Here is a 27847-nt window from a genome sequence, read left to right on the forward strand (position 1 = left end):
GAAGATTATACCAGCTTCTATTTGTATAACAGAAGGGAAGAAGAGGGATTCCATTCTGGTTTTTTTTTTTTTACAAGTTAGAAAAAGGCAGGAATCTTCTCTGGTAAAGCTAAGATGGTTTCAGTGGTGCATGTTCAACTGAAACAGATCTGCTAAAGGAATTTTCTGCCTTTAGCTAACTTGCATAATGCAGAGATCGGTATTTGTATAAAGTGGGCTAACTGCTTGCAGCGTGACTCCTGTGCTCGCCTCTAATAGTGATTCCTACAAGAAATCTGCAATCTACAGTGATGACAGGATTTGTTACAGATCATTAACTACCTCACAGTGGAGTTAAAATGAAAAAAAAAATTAAAGCACATTGCCTTGAACAACCACGGTGGCAACATGGATTGCCAATCAGACTAACAAAGATACATGTCTGGCCAAGCAAGCCTAGGCAGTCATACATGCACAAGGGGATTACAGATTATTCTGAGATATTTTTTTTCCTTATATACTAAAAACTAACTTGTTCAGTTCCCCCATTCTTAGTTTATTAAATTTAAAATTTTCTTAAAATCTCAGATGCTTCCAATTCGATGCCAGTGTATTCAATTCATGGTGTTGGTTCATGTCTGTTTTTATAGGAAATTTTTCTGTGAAATAATGAAACATGGTTCTGCATTTTAAAAATAAATGTTTATATCTCCATATCAAACACTAGTAATCTAGCTGGATCCTTTATAGCAAGGACAAGAAATAATTCAAGGAAGAAAAGCTTAACTTGACCACATTTACACAGTTTCCTATTTCCAATTTTTTTTTTAAATAGCATTTTTCTTACACTGGGAAATATTTAGGTGTGCCTCTTTTCTGTAATGACATTTATGCCCAAAATGCTGGCCTTTACTGTAATCATTTGTTGTAAACACAATTACAGTCTTCGGGTTTTCTTGTTTTGTCCCATCCACCTCTGGTTGCTACTAACCACATTTTTTAAATGTACATTCCTTTTTAAATCATGGCTGAAGGCTGACTTGCTTATTCTGCTGAGCTCCATTACAGAGAGCCTTGCACTGCTGCAATGTGGTTCAGTTTAGTTTGCAAAAGAAAAAGAAGTAGAAGGGGGGGGGGAGGGAAAAAAAAACCAGCCTCTCAGGAGAAACCCACCTAGGAGCTGTCCAGTGCTGAACTCAGATATGATGGACGATTATGGACCATCTGCACTTTCAGAGCAGGATAGATTTATGAGCTATACAGACAGCTGAAAGAATGTCCATTACTATAACTCACTGGCTTCTTCTAAACAGGCATTTTCTGCCACCACTGCAACGTCCAGGTTAAGAACTGGCAAGAAAGATGTGTATGTGTATCTGTGTGTGTGTGTGTGTGTGTGTGTGCGCACGCACATGTGCACACGCATGCTTCACAGCATGATACAGCAAAGTATGCATCTGTATAGAAATAGAATTGGTCCTGAAACATCTCTTAATAATGGTACAGTAAATACACATTTAGTCTTTCAAGCCAAGCTTGAGTCTACACATTTGGCATGCTACAACTACATCTTGATGAGAAAGTATTTATCTTCTTTTGGATTTTCTGAATTGTTGTTTATCACTGAATATGATCACAGATATATATTTGAAATTTCGTACATATACACACACATATGAAATCTCAGATTTCAGCTCAGATAAATAACCTCATGTGTCCTCCTTCAATCAATCAATTCAATTGAAGGGATAATTAAGGGTAGTTGTATGAGCATTTTGTTAATCAAGCATGGATGATTTGGATCACCCTTGCCCTAAGTATATGTCCATAATTATGTTCTCATTATATAGGTTCTGTAAACACAAGATGCCCCACTGAAACCAAGTATTTTCAAAACTTCTATAAAAACTCACTAATATTTACCAGTCTGGAAAAGATTACAAAAAAGTCTCTACCCATCCATAGAATCATAGTCTTGAGATGTAAAAGATTTGAGGCAGTAATGAATCTTCCTAAGAGTCACCATCCTGTCAAAATCACTCCAAGATCACAGTATAAAATCACACAGGAAGTCACAAAGAACCCCAGCAAAACATCCAGGAATTTGCATTAATCTTGTGTCAATGTTTATGACCATCAAAAAAGCAGTGGGTATAAATGGGAGGCATGTAAAAAGATAGAAGCCATTTATCATTTAGAAGACCATTGATGCTCATCTGAAGTTTACCAAAAAGTACCTGAATTACCCTCCAGATTTTTGGTAGACTATTTTATGGATAGAAGGGTCAAAAGTAATTTTTGTTAGGATACATCATCATTATTATATCTGGAAGAAACCAAATGATGCATTCTATAGGAATCGCCTATTAATTGTTAAGCATAGAGATGGTAGGGTTCTTGATTGGAGATGCTTTGCTGCCTCTGAATATGGATGACTTACTATCCTTGAAAGAAGCATGAATTCTACTTTGTATCAGAAAATTCTACAAGAGAATATCAGATCATCTGTTTGTCAATTTAGGCTGAAGCACAAATGGGTTATGCAGCAATGGGTCATGAGTCCAAATATGCAAGCAAGTCTCCAAGAGAACTGATGAAGAACAAATTCAATGGAACGGCCTTGGTAAAATCCATAACTTACACAGAGATGTTGCAGTGGAACTAAAATGAGCAATTCATTGTAGAAAATTCTCAACTGTTACTGAACTGAAGGATTTGCTAAGGAGAAACAGGCCAACATTTCTACACAGAGTATGAGAAACAGATTACCAACTACACAAAGTATCTGCTTGCAGTTACTACACTTAGAGATGGCGCAGCTAGTTATTCAATATAATGGACTGTTTATAATTTTCATTGCACATAATACATGTTGGATAACTCTGTTTATAAAATTAACTATCAAACCATTATGTTATTTGTTTATTCATTCTATAATTCAGTAGGACCAAGATTCAGCTCTGATAATATCCAGTTGCAAAAATATGTGAACATTCAGAAAATTCAAATGCAAGAAAATAATTTTTCACAGATTTATAAAGTCCTGACTAAAACTTCGCAGTTAATTCAAGTAGTAAGGCCTTCCTAGCAAATGGAGACTATCACAGTATATGAAATTCAGAGACTGCAGCTGAGATTAGCAAATGAGTGTTTAGTTTTTCTTCTGAATGTCTGCTATAATGGAACAGCCTTGATTATGTTTTCAAACTTCAAATGATTCAATGAAAGGAATTCTACAATTTGTACAATTAGAGAAAGAAGTAATTTCTTTTAATTTGTTTAAAAGTCCACAGCCACTTTACAAACTTAACACTTTATAATTCTAGTTCTAAATGATAAAAAGAGAAATAATAATTCGGAAAAAGAATGCCCATCTCTTATATATTTTATTTTCTGAAGATATCGGTGTTTACAAATATGCATTCTATAATCACAAGACTTGAGAACCACACATGCTTGTATACAAAAGGGAGATTATAAAAGGCATACCTATAGACACACTCAAATGTGTATATACATATCCCATCCACTTTTTACCTTCATAATGATCTCCCCTATTTTCTTTTTTGATAAAAAAAGTCCACAACCTACTCCTTGGTAAGCTAGAAAAAGATGGAATAGACAACATCATCACCAGATGGATCTGTAGCTGGCTGGCAAACTGTACTCAAATGAGTAGTCCTTAATGGTATTACGTCTACATGGAGAGAAGTAAGCAGCGGGGCACCACAAGGTTCCGTCTTAGGCCCAGTACTCTTCAATATCTTCATAAATGACTTAGATGAGGGAATTGAAGGGGAACTCATCAAATTTGCAGATGGCACCAAACAGACAGGAGTAGCCAACAACCCAGAAGACAAACTCAGGATCCAAAAAGATCTTGACAAACTTGAACAATGGGCCCTATCCAACAAAATGAGTTTCAATGTGGAAAAAAACAAAGTTTTACATTTAGGCAGGAAAAATCAAAGGTACAAGTACAGATTGGGTGAGACCTGGCTCAAAAACAGTAACTGTGAGAGGGACCTTGGAGTCCTAGTGGACGATCACTTGACTATGAGCCAGCAGTGTGCAGCAGCAACCAAAAAAGCTAATACAATCTTTTATAAACAGGCATAGAATCAAGATCACGCAAAGTATTAGTATCGCTTTATAAAGCCCTAGTAAGACCATACCTGGAATACTGCAGCCAATTTTGGTCACCATATCATAAAAGAGATGTTGAGAGTTTGGAAAAAATTCAGAGAAGAGCAACTAAGATGATCAAAGGCCTGGAGACTAAAACATATGGAGAATGGCTGCAGGACTTGGGTTTGGCTAGTCTAAAGAAAAGAAGAAATAGGGAAGACATGATAGCAGTATTCCAGTATTTGAGGGGCTGCCACAAAGAAGAGGGGGTCACGTTATTCACCAAAGCACCAAAGGATGAGAAACAATGGTTGGCAACTGATCAGAGAGAGAAGCAACCTGGAATTAAGGAGAAACTTCCTGACAGTGAGGACAATTAACCAGTGGAACAATTTGCCTCCAGAAATCGTGGGCGCTCTATCATAGGAGATTTTTAAGAAGAGACCAGACAGTCACTTGTCTGAGATGGTATATGTTCTCCTGCTTGAGCAGGGGGCTGGACTAGAAGACCCCAATGACCTATTCTATTCTATTCTATTCTATTCTATTCTATTCTATTCTATTCTATTCTATTCTATTCTATTCTATTCTATTCTATTCTAGCCTAGCCTAGCCTAGCCTAGCCTAGCCTAGCCTAGCCTAGCCTAGCCTAGCCTAATATTTGAATAGGGAAAATATACTAATGAATAACAGTGGCCAGCTCCATGAACCTTCTGCTGATATTTTAGCCATGCATTACAGCTGTCAAGTAGCAATTAAAAAGGTGTCATAAAATGTTAAGTAATCGTATTTCATGGTTCTCAGTATCCTCTGTTGTAGAGAGACTTAGGTAGACTGAAATATGCTTCTCCCATGCTTTTTACTGTGATGCCAGAGGCGAAAGATTTTGTTTCCCCCTTGGAAGACTTTGAGCAAAGATCTTGAGCCCAGGGAGATAGCTGGAAAATCCACTCCAACATACACCCTAAATGTGCCTTTGGAGGAACTAATTTTTCTGTCTTTGTGACTGGAAGCTTAGCTTCTCTTTTGGAGTCTGCGGGAGTCTGTTCCTGTGAACCAAGGTAAGTAAAAGAAAACATTTGAGGAAAGTAATTAAAGATTGGGAAAGTTCTGTTCTGGAAAAATGCTCACGAAAATTCACACCAAAAGACTGAATAATCTAGGACCTCATTCCAATGGTCATTCAAAATTCTTTATCGAGTTTGTGAACAGATAAATGGAGTGCACAGTTACTCAGAATTTTTCCAGGAGAAAGAAAACTTCTCCAACCATTCCCTAAATGGCGACACCAGCACAACTGTTCTCACAAACACATTGAGAAGACTTCCCTCACCATTTCTTCCCTTGACAATTAATTGAAGTGTGAGATGCCAGAGAGGTGACAAACTGCTGGAGAGATGACTGTATAATGAAAGGCTGGACATTCACAAACACACCCTCTTGCCATTAAATAAATCCAAGAAAACTATAGTTCATATGAATTAATATCTTGGAAAGATATATTTTTCCTTTAAAATACTTGAGAAAGTAAATTTTGCTTTTATTAGAGTTTTTATTTCGTTGTGTCTTTGGCCCAAACTGAATGGGGGTGCTCTGCTGTTTGTTTTTTCAATAGGAATTTTATAATAGTAGTTATTTGTTGTAATTGCATTGTTGCTGTTTTATTGTTTATTGCCCACAGTCTGTTGGGAGTGGAGCAACCTAGGAATGCCATTAAATAAGTAAATAACTCAGCCTGAATGAGAACTGACTAAATAGTAATAGGTTTTCTCTCCCTGTTTTATAGGAAGCTACCATATCAAAATAGTCCAGTTCTTCTACTTCATCTCCACTTTAAAGCAGAAACTGGAACAGGAAAAATAAAGAGACTAAAAAAATATACTACATTAAGCCTTAGTTCAAACCTTCACTGAGCTGTGAATTCAGTAGTTGGCTGAAGGAGAACTATTATTTTGAAGTGTCATCCCACACATGCCCATAAACTGAAAGACAGGAATAATAATACTGGCTTAACTTACTTAGTTACTGTAAGTTACTAAAGTCTACAAAATTTTGGAAGATAAAGACACATGCATATAAATTCTAAATCTGATTACAGGTGTTTCTATATCTAATTAGGTAATAAAGGAATGAATGTTGTATCTGAGAAACCCATAAAACCTGGATGCCCTATTTGGTCCAACTGTAACAAAATACTTGAGGATTTGCTGAAATATGCTTTGCTTCTTGGGTTGAGCAGGAGGTAGTGTATAAGCCCACTAGGCTTCTGCAACTGAAGAAGTAGGCAGAAATGAGCAGATGTCTTTGCAATAAAGGGAACGCAGTCCTAAAGAGTTGTTAAAAGACTCTGTATTTTGTGTGTCAGTTATCACTGATGGCTTGCACTTTTTGAGAAGGGAATCTATGACATTTAGAGATTGAAAAATAATTGAATAAAAAAGGGGGTATAGACGTTGCTTTAAAAAAAAAAATCCAGGGGTCCATCGTAATGACAGTCTTCCTACTCCAGACTCAGAAATTCTGTTCCAAAGGATAGAACTTGATCTCAATCACTTTCCTTACACAGTTGTTGAAGCATAAAATAAAGGGCCTGTGTGTGCAGGAGATATATATATGTGTGCGCGTACATGCACATATATACAGAGAGAGAGGGGAGAGGGAGGGAGGAAGGGAGAGGGAGGGAGAGAGAGAGAGAGAGAGATGTGTCAACACATAAAAAGGTAAATTCTCCCTAAAATTGAACAGATCCATATAACTTTTCTGCAACAACAATGGTTAGCCATTGCTATCGTCCAGAATGTTTTTTTTTTTAATTTTCCGGGTGAGCATTCAGCCATGGGATTTCTTGCTAGTCTCTCATCCAAGTACAAAGATGGTCTAACTGTCCTCAGTTTTATCCCATATACACATCATGCACTTCTCACTCCAGTTACACTTAACATCAAAAGCAACAATTAACTAAAACGGGATGTTCACAGCAACAAAAATAAAACTTCATTTCACATTATTAAAGTTCAGTTTTGAGAGGTGTAGAAATGGAAATATTTCCCGCTGATTTTTTTTCAGACTATTAAAGATAGTTATCATGGGGAAAGCTACCAAAAGTCAGATATAATTAATAAGTTCTCAGAACACAATATGATTGACTTGGGACAAAGTACCTCAATCATTCATTATGAATTTGATTTGCCCCTTTATTTGTGTCCAGTGTCCAAAACACAAGTCAAAGACACTGAATGCAGCCAACAGGGGAAAAAAAACCAAAGTACTTAATTCGAAAGTATTAAAGTCCTGCAGTAGAATGGATTTTCATTTCCTTCTTTAGTGATACACAACAGCCTGCAAAAGGAAAAGTCTTTAAAGAATCATATGATATCCGTTTGCAAGTTGCTAAATGTACTTGAGATATAAATAGCTGCTGGAACACACGGAGTCTTGTCTTGGTCATTTGCACGTCCTAACACACACAGCTCTGGTCCATATGGAAAACAAATGAAAACAAAAACCTGCTACACCAAGGCCAATATTCAAGACAGGATTTGCAAGAGGTGCATCTGAGTCATCTTGTAGCATGTAGCTACAAGCTTCCTACATTTCACCAGTCTAGATTTTACTGTGGGTCCTTCAAGTAACATTGTTGGAAGTAAATGAGATTATAGACTCTATTTGCCTAAGGTGCTAGGGCAAGCTATGAATATGCCGCTATTAACTAAGCAGAAAAAGGCTCAACCTCTCCTTCCACATCAGATAAGGTAGAATTCCAGAAAAGATGTAAAAAGAAAAAGCAGCCAAACTATGAGTTGTCATGTTACAGCAGGCCATTCACCCACATTTAAGATCCTCTTTCCCATGCTACAGATTCAGAACTGATAACTGCATCTGTCATTAAGCAAGAATACATACATACATACATACATACGAATACATACATACATACATACATACATACATACATACATACATACAGCCTACCAGTGAATAGAATACAGGGGAAATATTATATATATATATATATATATATATATATATATATGTATGTATATTGTCCAAATGATCACCAAGAGAATATCTATAAAAATAGAAATTTAATCCACCAAGCTTTCGTCAAATGACATCGTCAGGGTTAAAAGGCAAACTATGTATGTTTTCTGAGGTTTTCGCGGGTGTTTGTATGTAGGTCTTTGGTTGTTCGGGTTTTCTCCCGCGTGAAATTGGAAGTGTCTTGGCGATGTTTCAACAAAGTCCCATTCGTCATCTTCAGGCTGGTGTCATCTTCCTCGAAGCACGAAGCTGAAAACACCAGCCTGAAGATGACGAATGGGACTTTGTTGAAACGTCGCCAAGACACTTCCAATTTTACGACGGGAGAAAACCCGAACAACCAAAGACCTATATATATAGGTCTGTGGGAGAGTGCTGGTCTGTGGGAGAGTGGTCTGTGGGAGAGTGCTGGTCTGTGGGAGAGTGCCTTTATAGGTGAGCCGTCATTTGCACACGGCTCTTAGATCTTGTCGTAGGTCCTAATTGATTTAACTTTAAACTTTAATTAAAAAGCAGTTAAATCAATTAGGACCTACGACAAGATCTAAGAGCCGTGTGCAAATGACGGCTCACCTATAAAGGCACTCTCCCACAGACCAGCATTAACCCTGACGATGTCAGAAGTATCTGACAAAAGCTTGGTGATCGGTGATGGTATTAAACTTTTATAGTTTATTATATTCCTGGTGTTCACCCTTTATTGGTAATTGATTATATATATATATATATATATATATATATATATATATATATATATATATATATATATATATATATATATATATTTCCCCTGTATTCTATTCACTGGTAGGCTGGCTTAAAACTAGCTAGCTAGCAACCTTTGCTTAAGGCACAGAAAAAAGATTAGCAGTAAGAGAGTGAATGTAAAGTAGTACCCCTAAGGACCAAACCACACATTATGTTTGCGATATAAAGAGTACTTATACTTTTCATTTAGAAGTGGGTGGTTGTATGCAATCATATTTGAGGATGGAAGCAATCCTTCCCCATTCACTAGATAAATTCTCCCTCCTCCTTTAATTTATGAAGAAAAGATACATTGGCACACCACTCGTGCAATAGATTGAAACACAGAGTGATTCCTATGGTGGCTGCATATGAATCACTTCTGGAGGAAAATTGTACCCAAGGCCTCCCTGAATCACAACTAGATTTCAATGTCTTCATGTACATTAAAGGCACTAAATCAGAGCTTCTTTCTTCAGTAAGAGAGAGATGATGTGGCCTCTGGACAGAATCTGGACCTGAAAGGATTCCTCACTGGTGCCACAGGAACCAGAGAGATCTGTAGCTTATTGAGGTAATGTGCCAGGGGATGTGCACAATACAAATTCCAGAAAAACTTGGAGATAGACACTAGAATGTCCATTACCAGCTGAGGCTGTGCTGATGTCATGAAGCACAATGTTTGGCCACACTTCTGAGAAGCAAATCATTGGTGCCAAAATCAATTTGCTGTGCCTTTCTTCCACTTCAGATCTTCGAGTGGGAATGAACACACGTGAGAAGTCTGTATGGAAGCTCCTAAGTAGTACTGCTTGTTACACATCCCTCTATGCGGTTGCAGTGGTGAGGCAGGGGGACTCTGCCCTCTTCTCTCAAGCATTGATGAAGAGAAGAAGCTCAGGCACAAAACAAACTGCTTGCAAATAGTATCTGGCAAAACCACTTTCCTGACAATTTAAAGAGCAACCTGCTTCCACTCCACAGCAAAGAATGTCTAGCCACAGCATGCAATCTGTCCCTTATATATGATGCGGTCAAATCATAGACAAATGTCAGCTATCCAGTTAGCTGCATAATAAGCACAAGAATACTCTGGTGGAGGGGTTCTTTTCCCAAAACTCTGTGAGAACAGGGAAATAATGAATAGGCTAATCCAGAGTAAAAGTCCATCATTCCAGAGTTCCTTACTTAGGAAAATAGAGAGCTTTTTACCAGACTTGTACTATCTCCTCAACTGTAGTATGGCATCCCCGCCTGCTTCTTGCTCAATATGATCTATAGGAGACCCATGAACTGTTATTATATATATATATATATATATATATATATATATATATATGTATGTATGTATGTATGTATGTATGTATGTATGTATGTATGTGTGTTTTCTGAGGTTTTCGCGGGTATTTGTATGTAGGTCTTTGGTTGTTCGGGTTTTCTCCCATGTAAAATTGGAAGTGTCTTGGCGACGTTTCGACGAAGTCCCATTTGTCATCTTCAGGCTGGTGTTTTCAGCTTCCTGCTTTGAGCAGCAATGTGTGGTCTTAGCTGTTTCTTCCTTTTAACTGCCAGTGGGGGTATGAACTGATTGGGTGGGAGCTTGGCTGTGTTCTGATTGGGTGGAGGTGTGTTCTGAATGGTTAGGGGCTTGGCTGTGCTCTGATTGGCTGGGGGAGTGTTCTGTTTGGTTGTGCTCAGGTTAGTCTGAGTTGCAGAGGGGCACCCCAACTCTGCAGCCACCAAACGGATCCTCTTCCTCTTGCAAGTTCGCCTCGGCCGGGCTGAGCTCTTGCTCGCTTTTGCTATTTGGGTTTTCTCCCGCATAAAATTGGAAGTGTCTTGGTGACGTTTCGATGAAGTCCCATTCGTCATCTTCAGGCTGCTGTTTTCGGCTTCGTGCTTCTAGGAGCAATGCTAGAAGTACAAAGCATTGCTCCTAGAAGCACGAAGCCGAAAACACCAGCCTGAAAATGACGAATGGGAGCTCGTTGAAACGTCGCCAAGACACTTCCAATTTTACGCGGGAGAAAACTTGAATAACCAAAGACCTACATACAAACACCTAGGAAAACCACAGAAAACACAAACACACACACACACACACACATATATATGTAGGTCTTTGGTTATTCGGGTTTTCTTCCAGTCAAATTGGAAGTGTCTTGGCGATGTTTCGACGAAGTCTCGTTTGTCATCTTCAGGCTGGTGTTTTCGGCTTCGTACTTCTAGTAGTAATGTGTGATCGTAGCTGTTTCTTTCTTTTAACTGCCAGTGGGGGTATGAACTGATTGGATGAGAGCTTGGCTGTGTTCTGATTGGATGGAGGTGTGTTCTGACTGGTTAGGAGCTTGACTGTGCTCTGATTGGATGGGGGGGGTTGGCTGTGCTCTGACTGGATTGGGGGTTGGCTGTGCTCTGATTGGTTGGGGGAGTGTTCTGTTTGGGTGGGGGCTTTGTTGTGCTCAGGTTAGTCTGAGTTGCACAGGGATGTGAGATGGTGAGCTGCATTGCTATTGTTTGGCTTTGCGTTCGTGGTCGTGCCTCATCTTCATGGTGGGTGTCAGTTTGTTTCGTGTATGGATTGGAGGGGTTTAAAGTGGCTAATGATGCAGCTGTGGTCTGGCTTCTGGTTTGTGGTCGTGCCTCATCATCGGTATGGGTTTGGGTTTGCTTTTTGCGTGGACATTTGGCGGTGACATTCTGTGTGGCTTTTGTGAGTGTGTGTCTGGTGTCATTCTTTGTGTTAGGGACTCGTTTGTCAATAAGGGCGGGTTTCCAAATGACTGGCAGGCGGGAGGTATCATCTCGTTTGTTCATGCTGTGTGGGCGTTTTTCTACCTCGATGGCTTCTCTGATTATTCTGTTATTAAAGTGTTCAGTTTTGGCGATAGTTCTGGTCTTTTTAAAATCAATTTCATGTCCTGTGGCTCTAAGGTGTTGGACCAGGGAAGAAGTTGGTTCCTCTTTTTTGACTGAGTTCTTATGTTCTTCAATGCTTGCACTTATTCTTCTGTTGGTTTGTCCGATGTATGCGGTGGGACAAGCGGTGCATGGGATTTCATATACTCCTTGATTTTCTAATTCAATTTTGTCTTTGGGGTTTCTTAGGATGGTGGATATTTTTCTGTTTGTGCAGAATGCTGTCTTAATATTGTGTTTGTGGAGGATCTTGCTGATTCTGTCTATGGTGCCTTTTATGTAAGGGAGGAGGGCTTTGCCGTTTTCTTGTTCTCTGTCTTGGATTTTAGTGGGGGTTTCTTTTTGGATTAGTTTGGTAATCTTATTTCTTTGGAATCCATTGGATGTAAGTACATTAGTAAGAGTGTGTAGTTCGGTTTTTAGGTGTTGTTCATCAGCTAAGCGTTTTGTTCTAGAGATGAGTGTCTTGGCTACGGAGTTGATCTTGCTGGGTGGTGGTGTGAGAGAGCGTGCAGATAGTGGTTTGTGTGTGTTTTCCTCTGGTAGATGATGTGTCCTAGGGAGCCATTGGATTTCTTGTAGACTAAGACATCCAGGAAGGGAAGTTGGTTATTAGCTTCTGTTTCCATGGTGAACTGTATTTTGGGGTGTAGGTTGTTGAGGTGTATGAGGAAGTTGTCCAGTTTTTCTTTCCCATGTGGTCAGATTATGAAGGTGTCATCTACGTATGTGAGCCAGAGTTTGGGTTTGTGATCAGATTTTTCTAGAGCTTGGGTTTCAAAATGTTCCATGTAGAGCAGTGGTTCTCAACCTGTGGGTCGGGACCCCATTTGGGGTCGAATGACCATTTCACGGGGGTCGCCAAACCACGCTGTCCGCCATTTTTTCCCTTTTCCCTAGCTGTCCTACTCCCTCTTATTGGTGGCCACACCCACTTGGGAGTCACCACAACATGGGGAACTGTATTATGGGGTCACGGCATTAGAAAGGTTGAGAACCACTGATGTAGAGGTTTGCAATGACAGGTGAGAGGGGTGATCCCATGAGTGCTCCTTCTATTTATTTGTATTTTTGTCCATTATAGGTGAAGTATGTGTTGGATAGGCAGTGGTTGGTCAGATCTAGGATGTGTTTGGGGGGGTTATATTGGTTTTGGATAACTGTCAAGGCTTCTTTGATTGGCACTTGGGTGAAGAGGGATATGACATTGAAGCTCATGAGTAGGTCGCTGGGCTGTAAGTTTTGTTTCTTTATGATCTCTAAGAAATGGAATGAGTTTTTTACGTGTGAGGTGATGGATTCTGCATAGGGCTGCAATGCAGCTCACCATCTCACATCCCCGTGCAACTCAGACTAACCTGAACACAACAAAGCCCCCACCCAAACAGAACACTCCCCCAACCAATCAGAGCACAGCCAACCCCCAATCCAATCAGAGCACAGCTAACCCCCCATCCAATCAGAGCACAGCCAAGCTCCTAACCAATCAGAACACACCTCCATCCAATCAGAACACAGCCAAGCTCTCATCCAATCAGTTCATACCCCCACTGGCAGTTAAAAGGAAGAAAAGCTATGATCACACATTACTCCTAGAAGCACGAAGCTGAAAACACCAGCCTGAAGATGACGAATGAGATTTCGGCGAAACATCGCCAAGACACTTCCAATTTGACGCGGGAGAAAACCTGAATAACCAAAGACCTACATACAAACACCCGCGAAAACCTCAGAATACACACACACACACACACACACACACACACACACACACACACACACATATATATATATATATATATATATATATATATATATATATATAGTATGCTTTTCCCACTTTTGGCATGAAATAACAGCATTATCTTTTGCAGTGAGGGGCAGGGAAAATCACAACAGACTGATATCCAACTCTGTATGCTTTCCTAGAAAGAGAATTTCTCTAGGAAATTTCTCCCTTTATTAGGAACATCAAGCAGAATTCACTGCAAAGAAAGCCAACTCCTTCTCCCCGTCCGTTGTGCACTGCTCATAGAGGGCCCCGACTGTATCCCTTTCTATTCTGCGTAATATTCATCATGCTGGTTTATTTATGGGCCCCCTTATTCGGGTAGGTATTTTTCAGGCCTGGTGAATAAAACATAAACCTCTGCAGTTTGTCAGAATGCATGCAGCTCCTCTGAAGCTGGCCTGACAAACGGTCTTTGGTTTTCTCTGATGACTGCACTTCGAGAAGAATATATTTGAATCTGGATTCTTGGCACTCAAGGGAGGAACAAAAACTTTCCCCAAAGGAATAAGGAATTTTATATATATACAGAGAGAGCTTTCTGGCAAAAAGCGATAAACCATTCTGGATTACCATAGGCTGCAAAGCACAAACACTGGATTGCATACCAGGAAACAAAATGTGCATTGCTGGGCTGCGAGCCTACGAGGTGGGAGGGAGGGAAAGACTGAAGAAGGGAAATAAAGAACTGCTAATGCCTTTCTCAGTATTCACTTGTGGAGAGCTACTTTTACTTGCAGTATTTCCAAATTCCTTGCAAATTCTGCTGATTGCCAGAAATGGCTCAAGGAAGTCTCAGATTGCAAATTTCCATTTAGATCCCCTCTGAGGACTCTTATTTGTTTCTAATCCAAAACTTCACAGGAGTTGCGGGAAGTATCTGAATAAAAAAGCCCACCTTCTATGTGGCTGATTACTTTATCCAGGCCTCCTGACTTTAACCCTATTAGAGGGTATTAAAGGAGATGGATATATGAGGGGAGAAAAACTGCAAAACAATAAGGTGTCCCAGAGATAAATTACCTGTCTCAGCTTCCAGAAAGCTGAGGTGAGATGGGGACAGGGTCTTTTCTCGTGGTATAAACTTGAGTTTAAAATGATTAGAATCCAACTCCATTTCAAGGCATTTGTTTCCTTTGGCCATTGTCCAGTGAGTTTTTTTCCCTTTCTGGTAAATTTTTGTTTCCAGAAGCAATACACCATGCCTTCTTCATGTTCCCCACCCCCTCCCTTCCTTTTTAGTTCTTTTGAACTAGCCTCGACTTCTGGTGACTGGCAGCATTTTTGGAAGCAATTTGCCCTTGTCTTCTTCCTAGGGCTGAGAGAGAGTGACTGGCCCAAGGTCACCCAGCTGGCTTTGTGGCTCAGGCAGGACTAGAACTCAGAGTCTCCTGGTTTCTAGCCCGGTGCCTTAACCACTACACCAAACTGTCTCTCTTCTCCCTATTACATGTTCAGAATTCATTTTGTTAGCCTTTTCTCTTGGTAGATTTAAACAGCGAGATCTAGTGAGCTTGCTTAGCCTGTGAAATTAGACTGGAAGCAATGGTTTGGGATGTCCTGTTCAAAACCACAGTGCCTCCCATGAGATCACGGGGACCCCATTAAAGTTGCCAGAAGGCATCAAACAGGTAAGAGATTAATTGCCTCCTCCAAATTACATAGCCATTTCTCTAACAATGATACCTGTTCTTGTGTGCAACCACCCTCCCATGTTGCACTCTGAATGACCTGGGGATAGCTCTATGGCTCTTATGGTGGCCATGAACTCCCAAGCTGTCCCAGATCCCACTACTAGAGAAGGCAGACTGAATCGTAAGTCTGAGGAACTCCACTGCCAACCCAGAAATGGAGTCAAGATGCTCAGGAAAGGAGGTGGCTGTGTAGCAGGGAAGCTGGTACAATAGCAAAAATCCCAACTGATCCCTAGAACCCAACGTAACGAACAAGGTCTCACATTCTGTGACCTGTGTGCAGTGCCCATTCCTGGATGACACTCACCACACCTTCACCTCTGCCTCAGAGTTTCAGCTGATGCCACACCTGAAATCCAGCTTGGCATTATCTCTGAAAGAGCTAACTCTCCTTTCCAGCCAGGTCTTGGTGATATATGTCAGGTTGGCCTTCTTCTCAATGGTTTAATCTCTAATGAGGGAGGCCTTTTTATTGACTGTCCTGGCATTTAGTAGCAGCATCGAAAGGTCAGGGCCACTGAAGGTCTGCTGACACTGAAAGGTATTGGAACCGAGACCAAGGAACTGGAATACAAACCAGTATAAGACAACGGTCTTGCATTCCCCAAGAACAGCCTGCTCCCTGTCTCCCACCATATCCCCCCAGCTTTACTAACTTTCTGTGCCATAAAGATACTCAGCCACTGCTTCCCCATTCACTACAATACGGTCATATACTCTACAATGCATTGATATACACTAACACATGGTTTGGAGAAAGCTAGAAGCAATTTAATTGGCTTTCTTTTCTACCTGCAAATAAGCTAATCTCTAGCTCAGTGGTTCCCAACCTGTGGGTCGGGACCCCATTTGGGGTCGAATGACCATTTCACGGGGGTCGCCAAACAACACAGTCCGCCATTTTTTCCCCTTTTCCTTAGCTATGCTGCTTCCTTTTATTCTATTGGCTTTTGAAAGCCAATAGAATAGACTCTCTTGAATAGAGTCTAATTCTATTGGCTTTCAAAAGCCAATAGGAATTGTCCAGGCTGTCTCTGCCCTGCTGAGCCCGCCAAAAGTCCCATTCTGCAAATGGTGCTGCACCAGTTGAGTAGTCCTCGACTTACGACCGGTTGGGGGTCGCGGCATTAAAAAGGTTGAGAACCACTGTTCTATCTACTGTGTCTATGAAATAAAATGACATATAGGATCGACTTTCCCAATTTCATGCACATATATACTAGAACCAGTACAGTGCTAGCAATGAAATAGGCTTGAAAAGTTGAATTAGGAATAATTATATACCATTACGCCACTCCCCTGTCTACATTTAGCAGCGTTATTATTTTATGTTATCTAATGCTAGATACTTAATATGGTAAGAGTTAACTATAATTATCTATATAAGACTGAAGGAGTTAAACAGGAGAAAGAGAAAAAAACTGGAGTGCCTAAAACTGAAATAAATCCAAGCTACTCCTGTGGAACTAAATATTCCTTCTTTCTTCTAGCCTAATAAAAACCAAAAGTCAAGCAAAGAAATATATTGTATTACTTCAAGTAGCATTCAGAATGCAGGGAAGATTTGAGTTATGTATCAGTCAAACACTGATGTTCAAAGCAAAATTATATTTTCAGTGTGAAAAAAAAAATTGAATGATTAGTTAAGACAAAGAGGAGAAAGGTTGGAAGTTAAGCTGTTTTTGACAGATTACAAACTGTCCTCCCATATTGGCAGGATCTGCAAAATAACCTTTAAAAATCAGAAAAAGTAATCTAGTAAGGAGTTCTAAAGAAAACACACAGCAAGGGCTTTCTCTGTGTGTTTTATTTCAGTTTTCAGAATTACTGGGCTAATGGAATCTTTACACTGTAAAGGGTAGAAAGGGCAAATCTAGTAACTTACTGTATATGAAATACTTTTGAGCTAGTCTCTAGTGCTAACCAAGCAATGCTGTTTCAGGCTTTGCTAATAAATATTGCCTTTACTTTTCCAAACAAAATCCTTCAGATTAAAGAGAACGGATTATTTATGTTACAAATTGAATCCAGGCGCACCATTACCAGCAAGCCCAGTTTAAAATTATGTTCTCTCTCAAACTCATTATGTCCAATTCTGAGTACTTTACAAAAAAAGGTGAATACAAATTGGTACAGGCTACATTTTGAGGACCCTAAAAATCTTCATTTTGAGGCTATAAGGAAACAAGTGCTATAAGGAGAGACTGAGGAATCTGGGCAATCTGAAGAAACCAATTAAGGGAGGAGGATGAAATACTACTTTTCAAATACCAGAAGGTGCTTCATATAATAGGCTTATATTAGGGGAAGACGAATCTTCTTGAGAAAAAGAGATGTGTGATGCTTCACATGGGTAATTTGATTTCAAGGATTTGATCAAATCACCCCTTCAATCAGAATCTTTGAATCATTTTTTAATCTTTGAGGTGCCCTCAAATCAGTTTTAATCTTTGAGGTGCCCTCAAATAATATCAAAGAGATGAGAAATTAAGTAGGCTTTCTGGCTTTGGAAACAAATTCTGTTGCAGATTTACTTTCATATATGGACAAAGCTGGTGGGTTTGGATATGGTGCTCTTGACATGATACTAATATGAGTAGGTAGTCAGTTGGTTTTGTTACCTGTGTAAACTCAAGGATTTTTGAAAATGCCGTTCTGCTATTTGTGTCTCACTCTTCTGCTATAATTTGTTTAAACAGGTTCACTGGGAGGGAGATTTTTATTTTGTTCCTTTTTATTCCTCCCCCCCTTTCTTGTGAATCTCTTTTCTCACTTCACTACCATTTTATCTTGATCTAACTCTCAATTTGTAAGACCAGCACTATTAGCCACTAGGTCCAGTTCTTAAACTTTTTCAATTTCCCTTTTATTTTATTTTTTATTCTTTCCATGCTCATCTGGAACAATTCCTTTTTCTTTCTTTCTAGTACTTGCTTTTGTCTTACCTTCTCCTGAAAAAATTAAACTTTTTTTTTTTTACATGAATGAGTCTGAAGTAGCATACTCGTTATGTTAAACATTTTGGAAAGTTTTTATTTGAAAGCTGAAGTATGATTTCAGCCTAAGTTCTTATATACACTTGGCTGGGGAGTTTTGAAGCTGCTGTGCAGTTCTCATCCTGGTTATCTCTGCCTTTAAAAAGAGCAGAGGGAAATGTTTGAAATCGAAAACATTTGAATTGTAGTGAAATTCTTAATGCTACTCAGCTCAAAAATCTGTAATGTTAATGTCTTGTAACGGGTATGTCAAGTCTGCTATTTTCATATCATTCTCCACCACGATCAGAAAAGTGCAAGCATTTTCATGCTTCTTTGTGACAGACTAGGGTCTTAAATCTTTAACTGAAGACCAATTGGCCTGCATTGAATTTTATCGCCTTTCTATCTAGAATCTTACATTTGAATTGAATGTTACCACGCATGAATCTCAAAATCTTGGATCTTGACTGATTCAAGACTCTGCCAGTTACCCTGCCTGAAGGTCTTCAAGCTGAAATGGGATAACCATATGTATTAAGGCACTTTCTTCCCTGAGTTTTCTGCACTGATCAGTGAACTGAGATTGCTTTCAGCCCCACAGTTCTAAACCCTTTAGAAATCCTGACATGCCATCAGATGCAAGCCAGCTACAGATGCTTTCAATCATTCCCTACCTCTCCAATTTTATACTAACTTTGTCTCCATTTTGTCATTTGAGGAATTTCTGGCTCTCCCCCAAAACCTCTATTATAAAAATCAAACTATTTAAAAAAATGGAAAAAAAAAGAAAGAAGCCAAGAGATTTCCCTGTGCCACCATCTGCTAATTTACAGGGTTATTTGTGTCAGCAGTTTAGAAAGAAGCAAAGTGATATGGGGGGGGGGGGAATCTTCCGTAGATGCAGTTTTAGAAATGGGATTACTGGTTTCTATACACAGAACATGCATTTCACAGATTTAGAAATGAAAACGGCATACATTAGTCTTGGTTCACTCTGAAGCAAACTCAACCCGATACATGGAGGAAGGGTACAAAAATACATTTCCAATAAACTGGAGCAACACAAATGTGAGCTTGCATACTAAAGGAAACTTGCTTTGAGCAATTAGAGGTGACAAACCATCTTTAGTGCTAAAAGGCGCGGGCCATTAAGGAAGCAGTTCACCAGGCCACCAGGGGAAACACTGACTGCGCCTTCATGCTCAAGTGCCCTACTCCCTCTGGTTGACAAGCCTCAACTTTCTTCCTGACATCTGAGGAGGGAACGCTGGAGCACCGTATGCGCAGACATGGTCATCTTCTGAGTCTTCTGACCACCTTATCAGAAGAACAATCCTCTGCCCTTCTCTCTGGCTCCAGTTTGGACTTGGAATGGGTAAGAAGGAATTCTTCCTAATCTCGTATGACTTCTGAGGGCCAAGACCAATTCAATATTTCCAAAGAAGCAAAAGGTCAAGGGAAGAAAAGCTGGAATACACGATAGGAAAGTGTGCTGTTATCTTGGTACATATTGACATCAGAGATACACTGAGGAAACATGACTGTACAGTCAACTGTGTTTGGGTTTTTAAAAGTCCCAAGCTAAGTCTCTTATTAGGGATTAAAGTTTCATTTCCAATCCAGATTCATAGGTAGCAGGACTGCAATATGATTTGGCCTGGATTCTTGAAGTTGTTGCCAACCAGAGTATATCACTCTGGTTACATAAATGAATGGCTGGCCCTAATAGCCTTTTTCGTAACTCCATTTGCCAAACACACAGAGAACAGACTTCTACATTTAGGACTGCACCCTTATTTTTGATTACATTCATTCCTGAATGTACTGTGGGCCAATGTTAGACCAATATGAGTCCGGTCCTCTTTACTCTGCATGGTTGCAGCAAGGGCAAGCTTGTAGACACCAGCCCTGGAGGTGCAAGGAGCCACATTTCAGCGCTTTATAAAAGGGGAATATGATTAATCAGATTAAAGGAAATGGAGGCAATATAACACAAGGCAACAAAAGAAGCAATTCTCTGTGAGAAAGGGAATCAAATGAAGAAGACAATGACAAACAAAAACAAGAGATGTCAGAGAAACCCCATCATGTACAATAGATTTCACATTTGTGGAATGTAAAGAAGATGCTTTCAGCCTTTACAGGAAAAAACAGTAGTAGTATTTGGAGACAGAATTATTAACGGCGGATGGGTAGAGGGATGCAGGTGTTCTTTACATGACAAGAAAGAGAAGCATTCTGGTAAAAGTTGAATCTGTTGTGTGAAGAATGGAAGTATGTACCAACCAGTCCCACTGGTTCATGAAGCTCACTTTCTGCTAGGAGCAAGGATCAGGATGAGGCAGAACAATTTCCAAGACTTAGCAGTTCTACTGGTAATTACCGGGCTAATTCATGTGTGACAAATGCTATTGTGAAGAACAGCAAGGAGGTTTGAAGACCTAAGAAGGAATCTCAAGATTTGAGGCACCGGTACTATCCTCCCACTCCTTGGAAGAGGACTGAGAAGAGAAGCAAGAATATTACAGGTTTATTATTAGCTATAAAATCCTTGTATCAGGAACAATTTAGTTACTAAGAGGATGGCCTGAGTTACCCAGATGGTAGGCTATTGGCACAAGGGGTTGCACCTCCCAAGAACTGACAAATACTTGTTTTGTGAAAGCATGATAAGCTTGGATGAGGAGAAATTTATACTGAAATCTTGCTGTTGGAGACAAAAATCCTAGGATGAGGACCTCAGATAAAGACTTGCGCAGTATAAAAGGAACCAGCAGTGTTGCTTTAATGGGGCTTATTAAACCACTCAATAAACTATCAAGAGGAATATTGGCTCATGGCGTTCATGGCCTTCATTGTCTATACATTAATGCTCAAAATATGGAAAATGAACAAGATGAGTTTGAACTCTTAGTTCAAAAGGTCTTTAATAGACATAATGGAGACCTGCGAAAGTGATGCTATAACCTCCATGCAGCAAGTGAAGGATACTGTATAACGTCCAAAAGAAGCAATAGATTAGAAAGAAAGGAGGAATTGTACCATATATTAAAAGTATCCACACCTCTTCATAAATCCAGGATAATGAATCTGGTGATTCTGTAGAAAGCATTCCGATTAAAATAATTGAGGAATAAAAATAATTCTGTTGTGTATTACCCAACTGAAGGGATGGCATAAAAGGCACAAAATAGTTTTGATAAGAAGCTTAATTATCCCAATGTCGATCAGAAGAGAAATTCCTCAAGGATGTTTTTTCAATGGGAAAAAAATCTTCTGAAAGAGTAGGAAAAAGCAAAAGAGAAGAATGACCCTTTTCTTACTACTAACCGATTGAAGAGACTCATCCGAGAATGCAGAAGTAGCTGGGATTTTCAAAGTAAATGATTGTGTAACGCTAGCGCTCCTTGTGTTATTCTGCACTGTCATTCCAGAGCCTTTAATCTATTACCCCCTGCTTAGAATTGATTGGCCTAGTTCACTCTTAAAATCCTCTGGCAATTAGCCAAGTTGGAGAGCAACCTGATCCTTGGAAATCCCAAAGTGGTCTGCATGGACCAGCCATTCTGGGATCCTCTATTATTAAAATCTAGTCAGCAGGCAAAAACAACTCTGTCTGGACCAGCTTAACCACAGCTCCTTTTCATGTTAACAATTCTTTCTATTTTATCATGTCTGATTATCATCTCACGTGAAGCAACAAGCAGCTGTTGCCAAGTATACTACATGAGCCTGACCCCTACCCTTTTGTCTTCCCTATATCACAATACAGTAAAACTTAACTTTAAGGAAAAGATTGGGAGTCGTGTCTGTTTACATTTGAAAGGAGTCCCAATTATCTGCTGGAGATGTTTTTGGGGGACTCCTGCACTGAACAGGAGATTAGATCTTACAAATTATAAACACTTTCTAACCCAAACATTCAGTTGTTCTATGATAGGATATGCAGTCTATCATGCAATTATGTAGAGTAGAATGAATAGACAACATTGAAGTTTGAGGTTAATAGACACATGGGCAGGAAGTACCTATTTATTTTCAGTATTTAAATTTCTAGAACCAACTGCATCAAAGATTACAGAAGGAACTTGCTAATGGACTTTGTGTTTTACCTTTAAAGATCCTGGAAAATGCGCGAAGTGCCAAATGACTGCAGGAAGACAAATGTTGGTTTCAAACATTTTGAAAAAAGAAGACTCCAAGGAACTACAGACCAATCAGTCTGACACTGGGAAGGTTCTGCAGAAGATCATAAAGCAATTGATTGGTAAGCGCATTGAAAACAACACAATAAATTGCCAAACTATCTTTCTCCTTCTTTCTTTTTTGTCTTGAGTAATTTCCTTAGTAGATTATGGGATTATATGTATAACACAGGCAGTCCCCAATGTTCGACCATTCATTTAACAATTGCTTGAAGTTACAATTGGCCCAGAAAAAGTGACTTGTGACCCATCCTCAAAGTTACAACCATCGTACCGTTGCCACAGTGATGTGATCCTAGTTTGGAGACTTGGCAACTGGCTCGCATTTTATGATGGTTGTGATGTCTTATGGTGACATGATCCCAATTTGCAATTTCCTCAGCTGACCTCTGACAACCAAAGTCAATTGGAGAAGCTGGATTCTCTTAATGAACATGTGATTCATTTAACAACTATATAATTTGCTTAACAACTACAGTGATTCACTTAATGATCACAGCAATAATAAAATTAAATCTGGTTGCATGACAACTGAATACCGTCATTGCTTAGTAATCAAAATTCTGGTTCCAACTATGGTTGTAAGTCAAGTATTACCTGTATACCTTTTTTAATCACAATTAGTTACATGAGACCTCAATGACATGCCGATTAACAAGATATATAGCTCAAAGAATTCCTATCAACACATCCTCATTAAATGGAGTAAGGTATTGAATGGCGTATTACAAAGGTTGGGCCCATGTCTTATACAATTCAGTATTCTACTAATGATACGGATGAAAGAAAGGAGGGAATGGTCAAGGAATCTGCAGATTACACAGAATTAGACAAGAGAGCTAATACTCTAGAACAGGGGTCCCCAATCCATGGGCCGCGTCCCACTTCTGGACCGTGGCCCATTCGGAATTGGGCCATGCAAGTGACTGGAATGCCCATACATGCAACTCAATTTGTGTGAATGGTGAACAGGTGGGCATTCATGAGTATGTGTGCCGGCCTGCCATTCACATGGCCCAATTCCCCTCTCCCCCCTCCAGCAGGGCCACCAAGCTGCAAAGGTTGGGGATCGCTGCTCTAGAAAACAGAAATAAAATTCAAACTAATCTTGTAGGTTACAGAAATGGACTGAAAGCCACAGAATGAAATTTGATAGAGAAAAAAGCAAAAATATGCACTTAGCGAGCTTAAACCAAATATGCAGTTGTAGAAAAGGTGATATCGTGCTTGGGAATTAGACTAGTTAACTAGAAGATGAGTATCAGTCAGCAGAGTAGAAGGGGTACGAAAAGACAAATGCAAATTTAGATTGCGTTAACAGAATTACACTTTATAAACAGTAGGAAGTAATTGTTCCACTGTACTCCACTTTATTCTGAACTGTAATGTACCTAAGCTTTATGGCAATAATGTAGCACAATGGCAATGCCACATGTCAAATGCTGCAACCTATGTTCTTAGTCTTAGACATTAGGATGCAAGTGTGTAATCAAAGCATGTGTGTAATATCACGAATACACTTTTCATTGTGGCTTCATATTGGTTTGTGGTTGACACTCTGCCTGTAACTCTCTGACAAGATTTTACAGATGTAATTTATATATCTTAGAACTTGTAACTTGATGGATAATTGAACTCTAATACCAGTCTGTCTACTTCTTAAGATCTGATTAAAGATGACTGACTGACTTGGTCATGAGAAGAAGAAGAAAAAATCTTTGCAGACATTGCCTGTAAATTATAAAACTTTTTATCCTGTCCACTTAAATCAGCATTTTCTTTAGCATAAGATCTTGCTTCGGTAGGATCATAAAGTTGGAAGGGATCTTAGAAGTCATCTAGCCCAGTCCTCCCTTAGTGCAGAGTGTGAATTATAGCTGATAGATTTATTTATCTGACATTTTTGTTTCAACTGCACATTTTCCCATTTCAAGATTTGATCTGGCTGCATGACAAGCTAAGCCATACACCGTAATTTTGATTACAATGTCATTAGAGCCCCATCCATAAGTCAACCGTGCTTAAAGAGAAGTTCTTTTATTGCCAGGATATAACATTTGGATAAATAACAAATTATTTAAACCACTATAGACCAAAATAAAATGCCAATATATGTTCATACTACAGAGCTTTTTAACTTTTTTTTTAACTAAAAAAAAAGCAAACCATAAACAAAAAAACCAAGAAAGTAGTCTGTCTCATTTCTCTATAAACATTTTAATAAGACGGTGCACTTGATTCATTGGGAATGAGGAGATAGACTGGAGCTCCAGCCACATGGCTAGATTTAATCTTTGAGCCAAAGATCAGGCAGATGGTGCTAAATGTTTAAACCTCCTGAGATGAAGGCAGCAAACAATGTTTCTGATCTCTGAGTGTTGTAATAGATTTATTGTTGCTGTCTGTATAAGACCAAAAGCCAAGGGGAAATCAGGAATATTCAAGCTTATTCCCATTGTGCTCAAATTCTAACATTTTGGGGTGCTTTTGCTATGGGTGAAATTGGCCCCTTTCTCTACCTGCTGTGCAACACGTAGGATCCTGTAGGTGAAACTACAAACAAGTTACCAAGGGCAGCAGTATACCGTACCTGCCTCTGGTTTCTTGCTAGAGAAAGAGATGAAAATCAAATTAATAATAATAATAATAATAATAAATTCCATAACTATAATGATGCTGATCTGTCAAATTTGCATGGGCCAGGTTACTGAAATTACATGGAAGAATGGAAATTTATTGAAATGTTGCTAATGCTTTAGTTGCAACAAACACAGCCTACAGCCTGTGTATTTAGAGTTATTTTGCAAATGTTCACTACAAGGGATGTCTAAATATTGGCTTATTAATGAGTCCAACAAGAGAGGTTGGCAAAGTGGGCATGTGGCTTTGCAATTCAATAAAAGAAGTCTGTATTCTATTAAAATTACCTCTTTAGAGAGGGGCTAATTAAGCACACATTTTGAATTATCAATGCAGATCTTTAAAGATGCAATTAATAATCCAAATATCCTTGGAACCCTCTTAATTGATGTCTTGGACTACAACTCCTATCATGCCCTGGCCCCATTGGCTAGGGATGATGAAAGTGTTAGTCTACGTCTGACATCTGGAAGGCTGAATTATGTATCTTTATATTGATATATACTTGATATATTACATAAAGCTTTCTTTATAATTCAAGACCACAAGAGATACAACTGAGAAAAAAATATCCTCTTTCAAGGTTTTGCACAATTTAATAAGGTTCCAATCTGATTCCTATATAAAATTTTGATTGCAGGGTTTAGCTAACCTTGTCATGCAATTTTCAGAAGTCTTGCAACACCTCTTCCAAGGAAAAGATCATATGTTATATGGAAGGGACTGTTCAGGTGCCGTTTTTGACAAAAAGTACTGCCAAGACTAAATGTTTTGTCATTCAATTTACCATTACATAGGTCTGAAGGAACTATAAAGAAAGCATATTCCTTTTTAAATGGCTGCAATTTGCAGAACTACAAAAGGTTCAGAATGCCTGCACCTCCCTTTTGCCTTGTTTCCATGAAATCAAATCTATATCTATTTACAGGATTTAATCAATAGATTACATTTTCATGAATTATCCATCATATTTTTTCCATCTTTCTCTGTTTCTCTGTCTCATTCTCATACACCCCAAATATTTTACATTCACTTCTTATTCCAAACATCTTAAGTATTCAAAACGCTGCAGATGGCATTTAAAAAAAAAAAAAATGCACTTAAAAGCCTTACTCTGATCTAAGTACACAGTGTAAATTACAATATAAGTTACAGCGTAAAACTGTTGGGAGCGCTCCAGGCACAACTGTAATACAAAATTATTATTACTGTTATTATTCATAATAGCCTTTGCTTTCGGAGTTTAGCTCTGCTCTCCCACTTGGTTTCTAGCACCACGTGTGCCTCTTACGTGAAATCCTTAAGAGAATTATTTCGAAACAAAGAGCTCCACAGATTTCTTTGCTCAGCTCTCTCCTGTCCACGAGATACTTCATAGCTCTCGTTCTTGACGGCTTGTTGCACAGGCTCTTTTATTTATCCATCAGGACGGGTTGTGAAACCTGGGATTTTATGGTGGGGTTTTGTTTTCAGTTCAAGCTAGTTTGTTCATTCTTTTCTCTGCTTCTTTATTTGTTCATTAAGGATTCAATAAAAGTGTGATAAAAATGTCTATTTCGGTAGTTAATTGCACTTGCCAGTTTAATATGCAAGTTGTACTCCACTCCCACTCCTGGGAGATCCTCTGTGCCTTTCTGTAAATAAAAAAGGCAGCTTTTCTAGTCTGTGAGCTATCTACCAGCAAGGCAGACAGGGGGAGCACAGAATTGTTGTTGATCTGCTACTTCTTCCACTCCTTTACCTGCAGTTATTCCTGGTAGACCTTTTTTTTTTTAAATATATGGGGATCCAAAGCCAATCAAAGTAGACATATTCAGCTCCTTCACTATATACCTCTATAGACTTCCATCTAAATTCTTCCTCCTGACAACCCTTCCAGAATACCCAGCTGGATGGGAATTCTAGGGTGTGTTATCAATTCATCATCAAGGGGCCAGCAAATTGGAGAAAACTACTGTATGTGTTTTGGTCCAGGTGGACCAGGTAGAAAGGAATCATGTGTTTTCTTATCTTTATAAACTTTATACATGGAGAAGAAAGAAAGAAAAAACAATAACCAAGTGCAATAATAAAAACTGAAACGCAGATTAAGAAACAACAAAAAAGGAAAGAAATTTCAAATAATTTTTAAACACGTTTATAAATATTAGAAAAATTAAATATACGATGGGTCTCACATTTTAAACAACAATTAAACTCTGACCAGATGGAATTGTATTGATCAGATTTTTCATGACATCAATAAACAATCTTCTTAGCTGCTGCCTACACACAATAATTCTTTGCACTTCAGTAGATTTCAAATGCTAGGAATGTAATTCAACATCACATTCCCACCTTTGACACTTATTTCTTTTCCAGTCACTCCTTTTTACAACCTGATGAATAATAAATTAAGACAATGTTACTGAGAGCAGGCCCCAAACATTTGAGCTGTGCTGGACTTGTATTATAGTAGACCTTGACTTATGACCATTCATTTAACAATGGTTCAAAGTTACAATAGCACTGGAAAAAGTAACTGAGATCCATCCTCGAAATTATGACCATCACACTACCCCTACAGTCATGTGATTCAAATCTACGTACTTGCCTGCAGCATCTTGAAGTCACATGATCGAGATTTGCGACCTGACCAGCCAGCTTCAGATAAGCAGTGAGGAAACCAGATTTGTTTAATGACCATGGTAAAAACGGTTGTAAAATTAGTTCCAGTCACATAATGAT

At 39.0% G+C, this 27847-nt stretch overlaps 1 protein-coding gene across 15 annotated transcripts in view; it reads right to left on the reverse strand.

Moving 5' to 3' along the window:
- RBFOX3 (RNA binding fox-1 homolog 3) overlaps nucleotides 1-27847 on the reverse strand; it is a 488491-nt gene that overhangs the window by 179142 nt on the left and 281502 nt on the right. For 7 of the 15 annotated variants that reach the window (XM_039345408.1, XM_039345387.1, XM_039345378.1 and 4 more), the window contains one exon: nucleotides 22388-22514. The exons of 7 other annotated variants lie outside the window; for them this stretch is intronic. In XM_039345408.1, coding sequence (XP_039201342.1) covers nucleotides 22388-22456 — 69 coding nt within the window. In that variant the 5' untranslated portion in view covers nucleotides 22457-22514. Of the gene's footprint in view, nucleotides 1-22387; nucleotides 22515-27847 lie in introns of those variants that run through there. One more of the 15 variants, XM_039345572.1, reaches the window with a different exon arrangement.

This window comes from Crotalus tigris, unplaced genomic scaffold (genome assembly GCF_016545835.1).
Source record: "Crotalus tigris isolate CLP2741 ecotype Arizona unplaced genomic scaffold, ASM1654583v1 scf7180000017551.9496454, whole genome shotgun sequence".
Classification (NCBI taxonomy): Eukaryota; Metazoa; Chordata; class Lepidosauria; order Squamata; family Viperidae; genus Crotalus; species Crotalus tigris.